Source organism: Aquarana catesbeiana, linkage group LG07, assembly GCF_042186555.1.
Source record: "Aquarana catesbeiana isolate 2022-GZ linkage group LG07, ASM4218655v1, whole genome shotgun sequence".
NCBI classification, from domain to species: domain Eukaryota; kingdom Metazoa; phylum Chordata; class Amphibia; order Anura; family Ranidae; genus Aquarana; species Aquarana catesbeiana.
Genome location: NC_133330.1, coordinates 30461026 through 30477503, shown reverse-complemented (window position 1 = coordinate 30477503; position 16478 = coordinate 30461026). Strand labels below are relative to the sequence as shown.

Genomic DNA, 16478 nt, shown 5'->3' with positions numbered 1-16478 from the left:
TAGACCCCCTCCCTTTTTCTTCCATTTTCTCTCAGTAAATGTTAGTACTTTGCAGACAGGGCTCAGGAAAGTCATTTGGGTTGATATACTAAAGTTGGAGTGCAAAATCTGGTGCAGAAACTAACCTCAGCTTTCTGGGTTTATTTATTTTTTTTGTCAAAGCTTAAAGTGTTACTAAACCCACAACAGTACAATCAGTCTGTATATGCAGTAAAGCATGCTTGTTATACTCACTGTGGAACCTAAGGGGTTAATTCTCCGCATTGTATGTTTGATCCTGTCCTCTCTGATCCTCCCATTTCACTGACCCCTGATAATTTCCAGATAACACAAAGCCTAGGGCAGTGATGGCGAACCTTGGCACCCCAGATGTTTTAGAACTACATTTCCCATGATGCTCATGCACTCTGAAGTGTAGTTGAGCATCGTGGGAAATGTAGTTCCAAAACATCTGGGGTGCCAAGGTTCGCCATCACTGGCCTAGGGAGTCAGGCTGCACATGCTCAGTATGGTGTGTATTTCTAAAAAGGATTATTTTTCTCTTGGGGGGTGCATGTGATCAGCACAGGGCCAATCAGCACTGTTCAGAAAGAGGGTCAGGGGCCTCGCAGTCTAATAGGACAGTGAGAGTCTAAGGCCTCTTTCACACGGGCGGATAGAATTGTGCTTTTAGCTGCGGACAGATGAAGTTATCTACCGCAACTAAACGCACACAATGCTTTCCTATGGCCCCATTCACACACTGCATTTAGCAACGGTTTTGTGCAGATAGAAAAAAATAAAGTTGACGGCGTCCAGGAACGATTTAGCGCAGCTATCTGCACATAACTGCAGGTAATCGCAGTGTACTATTTCTCCTGCAGATAGCAGCAGCAACAAAGAAAGAAAATCAACAGGAAGCACATCATAAATGACAAGAATGTTCCAACGCAGCTGCACGTAAACGCAGCTAATCGCAATGTACAACTGCAAGTGAATGCTGTGCCAGGATTCTCTGGATTTCAAAATAACAAAACATGTTTTTAACAGCGGCAGAACAGCCGCCCGTGTGAAAGGGTCTTAAGCTCCTACAGAGCTTTAACTAGTGCTTGGCTGGACATTGATAGAAGTCACAAGACTGCTATATATACTGCTGATAAGAAAAGGTATTTAGCAGTTTATATTTACTAAAATGATTGCATTTACAATATTCTGTGTACTGTGGGAGACCAGATATAGTGAATGCAGGCTCCTGGGTTTAGTAACACTTTAACGACCGCCTAACTGGGAATTTACGTCATGATTTTGTCGTTAAATACCGGGGTTATGGCTGCAGCTAGATGCCATAACCCCGGTATTTTCTTTTCCCTGTTTTGTACACAGCTCGTCGCTGATCACCGCTCAGCGTGCAGAGAGTGGAATGAGGTCATATGCTGTCATCCCAGAATGAGAGAGCCACCCACCCCCCGCCGTCATTTGTCTATACGTGGGTAGTGGTTAAATGAGCACGTTAGTGCCCAGAGTTTGGAGCTGAACTTTGGTGGAAGGGTCAAAATGCTAGCCAAGAGTGAAAGAACCACAGCGAGTCTCTTGGCCATCACTTACCAATAGCTCTTCGGAAATTCTCCATTAACACTTCTGTTTTCTTAATTTCTGTAGAATAGACTTCGCTGCCAACCATGGGACAAAATGGCACTTTGGTGCCCAACTCCTGTGCAATAGCAAGGGCCAGAGCGGTCTGCAAACAAATAAAAGCATCAATTAAAACTGAGTTACAAAAAGGATGGTTCATCTACGTTAAGAGTCCTAAAATCCAGCTTTACAGGGACAGTCTGCACTTCCATTTAAATAGGATCTCCGGGTTTTAGTGAAGTTTAAATATTTGGTTTGAACCAAGCTGGTCCAAACCATATATTTAGTTCAGTAACAAATACAGCAACTGGGAGCACTGTAGAATCCTCAGCTACATACAGTTCTGTGTTCTGGCAGTGGAATGAGAACTTCCCGTCCAGCTCCCAGAAAAAAAAAAAAAAAAAAAAATTTGAGTTGGGCTGAGCACTGCTCAGACAGTCACAGCAAGCTTTGTATTCTATGAAAGAAGACAAAGCTTCCTCTGATTGGTTTAGCAAGATGCCCTCCTCAGACATTTAGAGGATACTTTGTGTTCATTTATAGCTCCCTGTGAATGGCTGAGCAGTGCTCAGATCAAATTAATTTTGTTCTAGGGTGGGTTGGGAAGTGCCCCATCCCACTGCTAAACACAGCGCTCTATACTACACGTAGCTGAAGCTACATACAAGTAATACAGCGCTAACAGACACTGGCTGGGAGGGTCACTGACGTCTCTAGTGACACCAATACGGTGATAATACTGTAACTCTGACAATGTACTAATGACACTGGCTGGGAAGGGGTTAACATCTAGGGGCAATCAAGGGGTTAAAGTGGTTCTAAAGGCTCACGGTGTTTAACCTTCATGCATTCTATGGCTCTCCCAGCCCACACCTTTTTCTTACCCGAGCCGGATCTTCTTCCAGCGATGTGCACGAGAGCCTCGGCTCTCTGGGGGGACTCTCCCTCCTTGGCAGAGACAGAAGCGAAAGCCATTGGCTCCTGCTGCTGTCAATCACAGCCAGTGAGCCAATGACAAGAGAGAGAGTGGGCCGAGCTGTGGCTGTGTGTTAAAAGAGAGCCGTGGCTCAGGAGTGAGCCTGCTCGGGTGCCCCCATTGCAAGCTGCTTGCTCTGGGGGCACTCAGCAGGATTGAGGAGCCAGGAGCGCAAAGGGGAACCCAAGGAGAGGAGGATCAGCTGCAAAACTGCTGCACAGAGCAGGTAAATATAACCTGTTTGTTTTTTGTTTTTTTAAATTGCCTTTAAAAGTGGTTGTAAACCCACTTTGAAAAAAATAAATAAGCTAACACCTGCAAGACAAAGGCTATGCATACTAGCTCATTATGTAATACTCACCTGAGATCGAAGCCTCCGCTGCATTGCCCGTACACAGCACTGGCTGGCAACATCACTCCCGGGGTTACTTCCGGGTATTGCGGCTCCGGCGCTGTGATTGGCCAGAGCTGCGATAACGTTACTCCCGCACATGCACACGGTAACGGCACACTCACTGAAGCAACGGCACATATGGCTTCAGTTTGTGTCAGTGCGCATGTGCCGTTAACGTCGGCACATGCAAATACAGGGGATATCTCCTAAACCGTACAGGTTTAGGAGTTATCCTGGGTAGCTATAGGTAAGCCTTATTATAGGCTTACCTGTAGCACAAAGTGGTCTGTAAGGGTTTTGCAACCACTTTAATATTAACTTAAGTGTTTAACAAATGTGTGCCGCTTTTACTTACTGATCTGGCAATTTTTTCACCCAGCTTTTCAGGGAGAAGAAACAGCCAGATCGCTGTTCTCTGTACACAGAACTTTGTGTGTGATTGGAAACAGCCAATCAGCAGGTTTCAGCTGAAATCAATGGTGGTGGTGGAGCCCTGCGCCTGGGGTCTGTTGGGACATGGGTAAGCAGATCCGTCCCCTTCCCCCTGTAATTTCTATTACATTTTTGTTATTTATGATGCTGTAATATAAGTTTTACTGTTTATGTCTTTTGGCAAACCTCATTGTATTTTTCCCTATTTGTTAGGTTCAGACTGTTTAGTCAGAATAAACCATCTTCAGATTCCCTCCTGACGAAGCGGCTTATGTCAGCGAAACTAGTTGAGGAATATGATATCTGAGATCAATTGTCTTACTGTATATTAATGACCCTATTGGTGCTACACCTGTATTACTATCATGTTTTATTGTATTACTAATGATTTTTTCTTTGCATCAATAAAGTCAACTATACATTTTTACATTATTGTTATACTCTCTATATTGTTAAAATTTTTACTGTACCGCAATAGTCCAATATGCCCCTACTTTTTTGGTCGCCTGACTGGGGATCAGGCTCCCAACCTTGCTAATTATGAAATCATTGGCTGAAATCTAGTGCCAAAATTGTGCTCTGTCCAATCACAGCACAGGTCGGCAGGAGGCGCACATATGTGTGCCTGAACCCGGAAGCAACCTGGCAACATACATGGATGTTGCCGAGCCTGCACCTGTCACCAGCTTGCAGTATAGTTTCTGTGAGTGGTCAGCAGGAGGTTAAAGTTCGCTAGAACATGGAGATCAGCTTTAACCTTGCTTTTAATATGCTCAAACTGAAATTCAAGGTTACTTTAAAAAGCTTCAATAAAACTGCTCAAAGCTGTAGACATAGTAAAAAAAAAAAAAAAAAAAAGCCTGTGTAAGGCCTAACATGCAACAGACAGCAGGCAGCTAAGAAAAAAAAAAAAAAAACACAACAGGAGACATCTGTCAGTTTTAATTTGGAAGCCATTATTATTAGACAGCTTGTTTCTGTTTCAGGATACAACCAACCTTGAAGCCTTTCACAATGGGCAGAGAAACCCTTTAAGACAACAGAATGATGTTCCCTGGAGGGAATCTGCATTTTCACAATGTGGAAAGCCTAAACAGCGTATCATCAATCACAGCGCTGCCCCCATGGTAATTTTATTCACATTAATGTCCTTTAATAAGCATGGATCAGTGAAAACGTCAACTATGAGCTCTGTAACGAAAGCATGCTTAATTGTTCTCATAAACACAGAGCTGATTCAGAGGACGCGGTGGAAGGGGAACATTTCAACACATGGGGGCATTGCCAGCACTTGTACTTGTGATGAACATTCTGACTTTCATGCTCGACATTTTCCACGGCTAAATAGGATGCAGGTGAAACGCCCGTTACCTTGCCAGTTCCAGGAGGTCCAGCCAGCAGCACCGCTCTCCCAGCCATTTTCTTGCTTTTAATTAGCTCTACTATTACGCCACACGCCTGCAATTGGAAGGGAAAAAAAGAAGGAATGGTTCAAACGGTGGATATGCATGAAACATGAGCTCTGATTGACCAAAAAAGGTTAAGGCAAAATAAAAACAATGTTTTGACAGTTCGCTATTAAAGCCACTGGTAAGGGTGCAAAGATACCCAAAGAAGTAAAGAAATGCTGTGATGGTTTGCTGCCTTTACAAATGACCCTTTCACTGCCACAAAAAAACAAAAACAAAAGGCCAGGTATGCAAAAGAAAGAATTGGTTAAAAGTAGAATTCCAGCTTGTCATACACATCACGGTTGTGGTTTCTATATTTACTGTGTGCTCTCTTTAAATTAAGTATTGGAAAAAAAAAAAAAAAGGAGTAGAAATCCAGGTTAACCCTAACAAGTAGGGATGCACAGATGAGCTTTTTTTTCTTTTTTTTTTTTTTTTTACAAGTACCAATACTTTTTTTTTTTTTTTTTTTTTTTTAGTACTCGCCGATACCAATTACCGATACCTACCACAACTGTTTTGTTTACACTTTAGCCGTCACCAATGGTACAAAGCATTAAAAAGTTAATTTACAAATAAAATATATTTTTTTTGTTTTTTAATTTTGTGCTTTTTTCAAAGGTGTAAAAATATTAACAAAGCAAACAAAAAGTTTAAATTATTATTAGTTTATAAAATAGAAGTGAAAAATAAAAAAGCAGTAAAATAATAAATGGAGAAGCAGAATACGGAGTTAATTAAGGCTGATTAGAGTAAACTAAGGCTCGGTTCACATAGGGGCGACTTGTCAGGCGACCTAGTCGCCTGACAAGTCGCCTCCCGTTCTGTGCTACGGAACCGTTCTAATAGGAGCGACGCAAGTCGCTCCGACTTAGAAAAAGGTTCCTGTACTACTTTGGGGGCGACTTGGGGCGACTTGCATAGACTTCTATACAGAAGTCGTTTTGCAAGTCGCCTCAGAAGTCGTTTGCAGGTCGCCTCGCTGAGGCGACCTGCAAGTCGTGCCGCCCCTGTGTGAACTGGCACTAAGGCTCGATTCACACAGGGGCAACACGACTTCAGCGCGACTTTGCAAGGCGACTTCAACGCGACTTTAATCAATTTACAACGCGACTTCAAGTCGCCTCCAGGACAGGCGACTTTGGCTGTGGCCAATCACAGAATAATCAGCTCTCTGGGAGGGAGGGGTTTGCCTGGGCAAACTAATTTTTTAAACTGAAAAGTCGCTTCAATATAGATGGAGATCCGACTTGGAGGCGACTTCCATTGAATTCTATGGGTACAGGTCGCCTAGAAGTCGGATCCAAGTAGTACGCTCTGAAGTCGGAGCGACTTCAGTAGTGTCAATTAAGACGCTCTCATTCACTGTAATGCAAATCTCACAGTAAAGCGACTTGGGGCGACTTGAGGGCTTAGAAGTCGGATCCCAAGTCGTCCTAGTGTGAACCGACCCTAAGGGTTACTAAGTGGTTAAACAGAGGAACATTTAATAAAAAAAATAAATGTTTTTTTTTTTTTTACTTGATTGGTTGTTTTAAAGCGGGGGTCCACCTATCTATCGGTTTTTTAGTTCATTCACAAACTTTTCTTCTCAGCATTACATACTCACATATTGTGTGTAATATGTCCGCCTGTGTCAGATTTCGTCGGAAAGAATAACTTATATTATTCACTGCAGGCGGTTTCCATCTTCATTGTGGGCATTTGAAGCCCACAAGCATTTATTTCCTGGATGTGGTGAATGCTGTGCTCCCAGCATTCACCGCTCGTTCCCGCACATGCTCAGTGGCATCCTGGGAAGCCTGAGACTAGCTCCCAGGAGTCTGGGAGAGGCTAGAAACACGCCTACTCCCACGGGAGGAGAACCAGGAAGTGCAAAGAAGAATAGAAAAATAAAAGGTAATTACGGCAATTTAAATTTTTTTAAATGGCATGTCAGCATCTAGGCAAGGAAGAGAATACATACAAATATTGTTCAAAATTTGGGTGGAACCCCGCTTTAACTGCTTTCATTTGCAGATCTAAGTTCAGCTCTTTGATCTGTAAAACAGAAAGATACAAAAAGAAACATTGTTTCTTTTTATCTGTTTCAGGGATGAGCAATGTTGTCGATAAATATTGCAGAGCTACTTTGCTTTTTTTTTTTTTTTTTTTTTTACAGCTCCAATTGCCAGGACCTCGTTTACACTTCAGCTGTCAACAGGGGAACCCCGCTGACAGCTGAAATGAGTCATCGGTTGTTAAGGAAGAGGCGTCCGCTCATTAACAACTTATAAATGCTTCTTTATTTTTAGCCATCAGTGAGGGTATCCCACTGACAGCTGAAAGAACCAGGCCTGAAAGTATTGGTTCCAGGTAACGGAGCATTTGCAAGAGTACTGTTACTTGTGCAAATGCTTAGTAAACAGTATCAGTGCAACCCTACAAACTAATCTTGTTTTCAGCCTGCCTCTCTGATCCAGTCATGTGATCTGGCTCCCCTGTGTCAGCCAGAGACAGCTGCAGGGGAGTAACCACTGACAACACATGGGCCATAGTAAGCCTATGGGTGACGTCACCGCTTCCAGGCATTCGCAGCCGAATGCTCTCTCCTCTCCCCTGCAGCTGCCGCTGGCTAACACTGGGGCTCAAGACTGGACCAAGCTGAAAATAGGTATATATACATCTTTTTTACACATGAGAAAATATGTTAAGAGGGGGATGGGGCATTTTTAAGACTAGTTAGGTTGAGGCTGAAATTCTACTTTAAATTCTCACTAATCTTCGCTCTTTTGTGGCGCTAACACTGCATTACACCAAAAGCTTGGTTCAGACTTGTGCATCTGTTTGCACTTGATTTGATTGACAGCAGCAGGAGCCAATGTCTCCCCTGTTTTCTCCGAGTCTGAGGAGGGGGAGAGAGAGAGAGAGAAAAACCAGCACTAATGCAGACGAGCCCTGTGCTGGACTAAAAAGACTTAGGTTTGTGCTTAGTTGAGTTGCTTAGCTTTGCTTCCACATCCTATACACAAAAAAAAGAGGAACTGGGGTGCAGAAAAATGGCAGCAGGTGCTCTGTACTGATGAGTCAAAATGTGAAATATTTGGCTGTAGGAGGAGGCAGTTTGTTGGTGAAGGGCTGGAGAGCGGTACAATGAGTCTGCAGCCAACTGTGAAGCATGGTGGAAGTTCCTTGGGGCCACATTTCTGCAAATGGAGTTGGAGATTTGGTCAGGATCAATGCTCAGAAATACAGGCAGATACTTCTCCATTGTGCCATAACATCAGGGAGAGATGTGATTGGCCCAAAATGTATTCTGCAGCAGGACAACCACCCCAAAACATACAGCCAATGTCATTAGGAACTATCTTCAGTGTAAAGAACAAGGGGTCCTGGAAGTGATGGTTTGGCCCCACAGAGCCCTGATCTCACCATCATGGAGTCTGTCTAGGATTACATGGAGACAGAAGGATCTGAGGCAGTCAATATCCACAGAAGGTATGTGCTTAGTTCTCCAAGATGTTTGGAACAACCTACCTGCCGAGTACCTTCAAAAACTGTGTGCAGGTCTACCTAGAAGAATTGATGCTGGTTTGAAGGCAAAGGGTGGCCACCCCAAAATATTGATTTGGATTCCTCTTCTGTTCATTTACTTTACATTTTATTTGATAAAGATAAATTATTAACATTTCTATTCACAGCATTTTTTCACACCTGCCTAAAATGTTTGCACAACACTGTATATAAGAGGTTATCATGGTTAGGGTGATATGGTTTTTTCATACCGTTGTAACCAATAAACACAAGCAGTGTGGCCAATTGCTCTTTGAGGGGATTGCGCGCTGGTTTTTATATTTGGTTTGTTCTGGCCGGCGCGCCAAGTGGTGCGGTTCTTGTTTGGATTAATGTTTCTTAATACAGTACAGGTACTCTTTAACATCTACTATGACTATAGTCCTATTTATATATTGACTTTGATGCTCCTGGACTGTGTCCACGGACATCTGAATTCCACCTCGAATGGCCCCGTGATACTTGGTTCACAGTATACAGTAATGAGGACGAAGCTTGAACTGTATACATAAAGTATCAATGGAATATACTGGTGGAGCTTTGATCTCCCTCTAAATAGAAAGCCTCCAATCACTGGTTCACGGCAAGTTTTCTGCTGCAATCAGATAACCCCACAGCATGGTCCACATGGGCTAGACTTGTCAGAGGCCTTTCCAAATTGTGCACTGCTCCACTGACAGCGTTCCCACACATAGCACATCAAATGAAAACCATGCCACAGGAACAGCTTGGCCAGTAAATAAAAATAGCTGTGAAAAGCAGCCAAAAAAATGGAGCATTTCTAAAAAGACTTAACTCATTCAGTGAGGGAAAGGCTTGACAGATTTCCTGCAAGAGCTCTAGAGAGGAGAGCCTGGTACACAGTGCTGACCAATCACATGTCCTTGTTTCGTCACATGGGATGGCCTTTTCAGAGGAATGAATGGCGGATATGTTGAGTTGCATCTTGATATAGTGCGGTCCTTTACCCTACAGCAGGGATCTTCAAACTACGGTCCTCCAGCTGTTGCGGAACTACACGTCCCATGAGGCATTGTAAAACGCTGACATTCACAGACATGACTAGGCATGATGGGAATTGTGGCTCTGAACAACTGGAGGGCCATAGTTTGAAGACCCATGCCCTACAGGGATATGCAATTAGTGGACCTCCAGCTGTTGCAGAACTACAAGTCCCATGAGGCATAGCAAGACTGACAGCAACAAGCATGACACCCAGAGGCAGAGGCATGATGGGACTTGTAGTTTTGCAACAGCTGGAGGTCCGCTAATTGCATATCCCTGCCCTACAGGGTCCCGTCGCGCTTTCAAACACATACACATATAAACATATTTGGCCAATTTGTAGACAGGATCTGATTAATCTACCAGCATGTCTTTGGAACGTGGGAGGAAACCGGAGAACCCGGAGGAAACCCACACAGGCCCAGGGATAACATGCAAACTACGTAAATCGTACCACATCTAATTACTATGTGATGAACAGGCCTCAAACACAAATTTTACTTTCCCTGACTGAGCCAAATCCTCCATTTATGCCTTAGGCGCTCCCCCCTTCCAGACACTGCAGATCACAGTGGGAGGGTTTCAGTAACAGAGGCAGTGCTGCCAATCCAAAAAGCAATGGGGGGGGTGGGGGGTGGGGGGGGCGACTAGGTGCAGTCTGGTGCTGACTGACAAGCAACAGGCTTATAATCAGCCACACTCCCTGTAACATCTCCTCCTCCCACTGTAGTGGAAGCCGGGCACAGCCTATATGAGACGGGTAACTCTGCTGGGAATCCAGAAGCAGTGCAGCATTGTTGTCCCGCTATCACAGTATTATTAGGCGGATCAGTAGCTATTTGTGGGACTTTGGAGGGGGGGGGTAAAAGTAAACAAAATGCAGATGTATTTATAATTACTTGTTGTAGCACTTTAATGGGAGGCCATAGTGCTACTTAAAGTGGAACTAAAGGGGATCAACATTGACCTTTCCAATGATCCCTCCCTGGCTTCTTCACCTGTGTGCTGATTTTTGACCATCTCCACTGGCCAATGTGGGATGACTTCACTGCTGTGCATGAGCAGCAGCTAATCATTGTGGCACACAAAGATCGGGCTGGCCACTGTAAGTGGAGCTGCGCAAGCGCAGCTCAGTTTACAGTGCACGGATCGCTGTAAACAGGCAGATAGATTATTGCATGTCTCTTCTGGAAAATAAAATCCTGCCTACTCACAGTATGCAACAGTGGAACTTTAGTTACACTTTTAAGTAGGGCTGCATCGATACTAGTATTGGTGCCGATACTGAGCATTTTCCCGAGTACTTGTATTCAGGCAAATGCGCTGATGCTTGATCCGATACCTGGGCAGTCAGGGGTGATCGGTGGGGGAAATACAAGCACCGATCCCCCTGTATAGATCTCAATAAAGCAGCTGACAGCTGCTTCTCCTATTCTCCCTCCTACGGCTTTCAGTTGCTTTATGGAAATCTATATAGGGGGATTGGTGCGTGCAACTCCCACCACCGCCGCACCGATCACCCCTGACTGTTCCCGTATCCTCCTCCAGTCCCACCCCCCGTGCCCTCCTTCAGGCGCCTTCCGCCCCTCCCCCCCCCCCATGCTCCGCTCCGGTCCCCCTCCAAACTCGGTTTACGATGCTTCAGTTTATGAATGGAGAGGAGCCTCTGTCTCCTCTCCATTCATTTTCAGTGCTGCTGAGGCTACAGAGAAAGGGACTGGGGAATCTCTGTGCCATAATGTCAGTCACGATAAAAATCGCTGATCGTGTCCATTACTAGTAAAAAAAAAAATTATTAAAAAAATTATTAAAAATGCCAGAAAACTATCCCCTATTTTGTAGACGCTATAACTTTTGCACAAACCAATCAATAAACGCTTATTGCGATTTTTTTAACCAAAAATATGTAGAAGAATACGTATCGGCCTAAACTAAGGAAAAAAAAGTTTGTTTTTTTTTATATATATTTTTGGAGGATATTATAGCAAAAAGTAAAAAATAATAATTTTTTTTGTTTATAGCGCAAAAGATAAAAACCACAGAGATGATTAAATACCACCAAAAGAAAGCTCTATTTATGGGGAAAAAAGGACGTCAATTTTGTTTGGAAGCCATGTCGCACGACCGCGCAATTGTCAGTTACAGCGACGCAGTGCTGAATCGCAAAAAGAGCTCTGGTCTTTGGCCAGTCAAATGGTCTAGGGCTGAAGTGGTTAAAAAAACTGTAAAAAAAAGTATCGGTATCGGTCAGTACGTGAAAAAGGGTATCCGTCTTAAAAAAGTAGTATCATCGCAACCCTAACTTTAAGGTTTAATTCACACCAGCGGCTGAGTTACGTGTCGTCTGGTGGGATCACTGCAGTACCAATCTCGGTGCAATCTCGGTCACTTTTTTTTTTTTAAACTTTATTGAAAGTTCACACAGGTATTTCATAAAGTTTAATTGCCCCACACTGCGCTGAAAAAAAAAAAAAAAAATACATGTTGTTCTTTTTAGTGCAAATTGTGTGACCCAGACACACACAAAACTAGGCATTTTGGCTTGTCAGGCGGTGGGATTGTGATTGAATAGCCATTCAACGCAGTCCCACCACATCTGGTTTGAATGAACATAAGGGCTAATGTGCAGTGCAATACGGCTGAGGTCCACACAGTGATGATGCGATGAGCTTGGCAGATTGCAGTTTCCTTTTTTTTTAAACTATCTTTATTGAAATGTCACAGAGACATATTAAAGTTCAACTACAGGCCGCGTGGTGCAAAGCACTGGATTGCTAGAACTGTGCAAGTACTTTTCAGTGCATCATGCCTGCACATCACCGCAACGTAATGGTCTGAACCGGGCACATAGGAGATGTGCATGCGGTAGGACTGCGCTGGAATAGCTGCCCAAAGCAGACCCACTGCATCTGATGTAAACCAGACCCAAGATGTATTTGAAAGTGAACGAAGCAAAAATAAAATGCTGGGCTCCCTCTAGTGGTCAGTTTACAGATTTCTATATTAATGCCCATCTCCAAAACATTTTTATTGTTAGTTTAGAACAGAGCTTCAACCTCTGTCTACATTGTACTGCTATCTATAGAATTTGGGAGATTTTTCGTCACTGTCCTATCTGATGGGTGTCTGTCTAAGCAGGAAGTGAGGGTAAAATCCTCAGACAAAGCAAATATGAAAGCCATCTCAAGAATCTCTCTAGAGTACCAGAGTGGGCCTTCCCCCTTCTGCTGAGACTACTTAGTTTTGTTTTCCTCCTGTCGCTCCCTTTACCTGCTGTTGGAAATACCAAGCTGGTACTTCTTAGTATGGGGAGCAGGTTTGCTTCTCCCACAATGCAGTGCTTGTCTCTATACGGCCAACTACCAGATCATATGGGGACCGGAGAAAGGTCACAAGCATTGTGCAATCCGACACGGCTTTCCTTCCAAGGTAGGTGGGGGGGTTTAGAAAAAGGATTAATACATCATTAACTACTTTCACACATATACACACACATAATATATATACACTAGGGATGCACAGAATTAGTTTTTTGGTGCCGAAACCGATACCGAAAAGAAAATCTATACCGAAACAGCATCCGAAACCAAGAGTGACTGTTTTTAAAAAATATTTTTTATTCCCCCTCCCTTATGGAGGGGGATGGATGGATGGTGCTGGCCGTGGGTGGGGGATGGATGGATGGTGCTGGTCGTGGGTGGGGAATGCATTATGGAGGGGGATGGATGGATGGTGCTGGTCGTGGGTGGGGGATGCATTATGGAGGGGGATGGATGGGGCTGGTCGTGGGTGGGGGATGCATTATGGAGGGGGGTGGATGGGGCTGGTCGTGGGTGGGGGATGGATGGATGGTGCTGGTCGTGGGTGGGGGATGCATTATGGAGGGGGATGGATGGATGGTGCTGGTCGTGGGTGGGGGGATGCATTATGGAGGGGGATGGATGGATGGTGCTGGTCGTGGGTGGGGGGATGCATTATGGAGGGGGATGGATGGATGGTGCTGGTCGTGGGTGGGGGATGGATGGATGGTGCTGGTCGTGGGAGGGGGATGCATTATGGAGGGGGATGGATGGATGGTGCTGGCCGTGGGTGTGGGATGCGTTGTGGAGGGGGATGGGTGGATGGTGCTGGGCGTGGGTGGGGATGCGTTGTTGAGGGGGATGGATGGATGGTGCTGGCCGTGGGTGGGGGAGGCATTATGGAGGGGGATGGATGGATGGTGCTGGCCGTGGGTGGGGGATGCATTATGGAGGGGGATGGATGGATGGTGCTGGTCGTGGGTGGGGGAGGCATTATGGAGGGGGATGGATGGATGGTGCTGGTCGTGGGTGGGGGAGGCATTATGGAGGGGGATGGATGGTGCTGGTCGTGGGTGGGGGATGCATTATGGAGGGGGATGGATGGATGGTGCTGGTCGTGGGTGGGGGATGCATTATGGAGGGGGATGGATGGATGGTGCTGGTCGTGGGTGGGGGATGCATTATGGAGGGGGATGAATGGATGGTGCTGGTCGTGGGTGGGGGATGGATGGATGGTGCTGGTCGTGGGTGGGGGATGCATTATGGAGGGGGATGGTGCTGGCTGTGGGTGTGGGATGCGTTTTGGAGGGGGATGGGTGGATGGTGCTGGTCGTGGGTGGGGGATGCATTATGGAGGGGGATGGATGGTGCTGGTCGTGGGTGGGGGAGGCATTATGGAGGGGGATGGATGGATTGTGCTGGCCGTGGGTGGGGGATGCATTATGGAGGGGGATGGATGGATGGTGCTGGTCGTGGGTGGGGGATGCATTATGGAGGGGGATGGATGGATGGTGCTGGTCGTGGGTGGGGGATGCATTATGGAGGGGGGTTGATGGTGCTGGCCGTGGGTGGGGGATGCGTTGTGGAGGGGGATGGATGGATGGTGCTGGCCCGTGGGTGGGGGATGTGTTGTGGAGAGGGATGGATGGTGCTGGGTGGGGATGAAGATGATTGAGTTGCATTGTGAAAATGGATGAGAGTTACATTGTGAAGAGGCTCTCCACAATGTAACTCTCATATCCACCCAGATTCATCCTCATCCATTTTCACAATGCAACTCAATGCCAGCTTGTCAGCCTCAGCCAGGTGTCCCATCAAAAGGAGATTAAATAAAAAGTCTGCAGGGGGCACAGCAGCACACATGACGTTTTTGTGACTTACCCTCCTCCATCCATGCTGCTTTCTGGTATCTATCTGCATGCACCTGATAGGGCTAGGTGCATGCAGATAGACACCGATGAGCTGACCGGCAAATCACATAGCAAAATAGAAGCAGCTAGCAGGCTCCACCTCAGCAGGGAAGGAGGAGGAGCTAGTGCTGGCCACGATCACCTGCTGGGGGGGGGGAGGTACTAGTCAGACAGGCAGAGGTCCTAGAGAATAAAATGGTGGGTGTTGCAATTTTGTAGGTCACATGGTATTTGAGCAGCGATTTTTTAAACACTTTCAATTTTTTGGGGGGGCAAAAAATACACTTTAATGTACTGTAATGCACAAAAACTACAGTACTTAAAAATCTCCATAGGCAACGCGTTAAACATTTTTTTTTTTTACAGGTCACCAGTTTAGAGCTACAGAGGAGGTCTAGCGCTAGAATTCTTGCTCTCGCCATAACGTTTGCGGCGATATCTCATATGTGTGGTGAAAACACTGTTTTTCCGGGAGCGGCCTATGTATGCGTTCACTTCTGCATGCGTGCATGAGGGGACCGGGGCACTTAAAACTTTTTATTTTTTATTATTCATTTTATTTTTACACTGTCCCTTTAATTTATTTTTTGATCAATTTTATTTCTATCACAAGAAATGTAAACATGTTTTGTGTTAAAAATAAAGCATGACAGGTCCTCTTTATGAAGACATAGGACCCCGGATCTCACCTCTACCCTGGAAAGTATGAGATGGGGGAAAAAAAAAAAAAAAAAACAAACACACACACACACACACACACATTAATCTCTGCTTTCCAGAAAGAAAATGGCAGTGTTTACATCCATCAAAAACCGGAAGTGACGTCATGTCCGGCGTCCCAGGATCATAGAGATGGCCAAGGAGTGGATAATAAAACATTTTTTTCTGCCAGTAAAATACCTTATACAGCCCACTTCCTGTTTCTTGTCTGGTCATTAGCCTAGGCTTATGACATCATGCACAGCTCTCTCTCACTCTGGAGAGTTTGCCAGGAAGGGAGGGGGGATGAGTCATAAGAGGGCCAATGAGAACTGCAGGTGTGTCTCTGCGTAAGTCCAGGAAGTGAACAGGCAGCATATATATATATATATATATATATATATATATATATATTATATATATATATATATAGTTTTTTTTTTTTTTTTTTGTGTGGTATATATACAGTGCCTTGAAAAAGTATTCACACCCGATGAAATTTTCCACATTTTGTCATGTTACAACCAACAACTTAAATGTATTTTATTGGGATTTTATGTGATAGACCAACACAAAGTGGCACATAATTGTGAAGTGGAAGGAAAATGATAAATGGTTTTCACAATTTTTTTACAAATAAATCTGTGAAAAGTGTGGCGTTCATTTGTATAGCGCCCCCCGGAGTCAATACTTTGTAGAACCCCCTTTCACTGCACTTACAGCTGCAAGTCTTTTTAGGTATTTCTCTACCAGCTTTTCAAATTTAGAGAGTAACATTTTTGCCCATTCTTCTTTCCAAAATATATCAAGCTCTCTTAGATTGGATAGAGAGCGTCTGTGACCAGCAATTTTCAAGTCTTGCCACAGATTCTCAATTGGATTTAAGTCTGGACTTTGACTGGACCATTCCAACACATGAATATGCTTTGATCTGAACCATTCCATTGTAGCTCTGGCTGTATGTTTCGGGTCGTTGTCCTGCTGGAAGGTGAACCTCCGCCTCAGTCTCAAGTCTTTTGCAGACTCTAAGGCTCGGTTCACACTGGGACGACTTGGGATCCGACTTGTCGCCCCTCAAGTCGCCCCAAGTCGCCCCAGAAAGAGATTCACATGAGAGTGAATGGGAGCGTCTTAAATGACACTACTGAA

General features: G+C 44.9%; 1 protein-coding gene across 2 annotated transcripts in view; it reads right to left on the bottom strand.

Annotated features, from left to right (window-relative positions):
- Window positions 1-16478, bottom strand: part of RUVBL1 (RuvB like AAA ATPase 1) — a 52842-nt gene that overhangs the window by 24324 nt on the left and 12040 nt on the right. For both annotated transcript variants that reach the window (XM_073591895.1, XM_073591896.1), the window contains exons 2-3: window positions 4785-4871; window positions 1585-1717 (exon numbers count right to left, since the gene is read on the bottom strand). In XM_073591895.1, the coding sequence (XP_073447996.1) occupies window positions 1585-1717; window positions 4785-4832 (181 nt within the window). In that variant the 5' untranslated portion in view covers window positions 4833-4871. The remainder of the gene's footprint in view (window positions 1-1584; window positions 1718-4784; window positions 4872-16478) is intronic.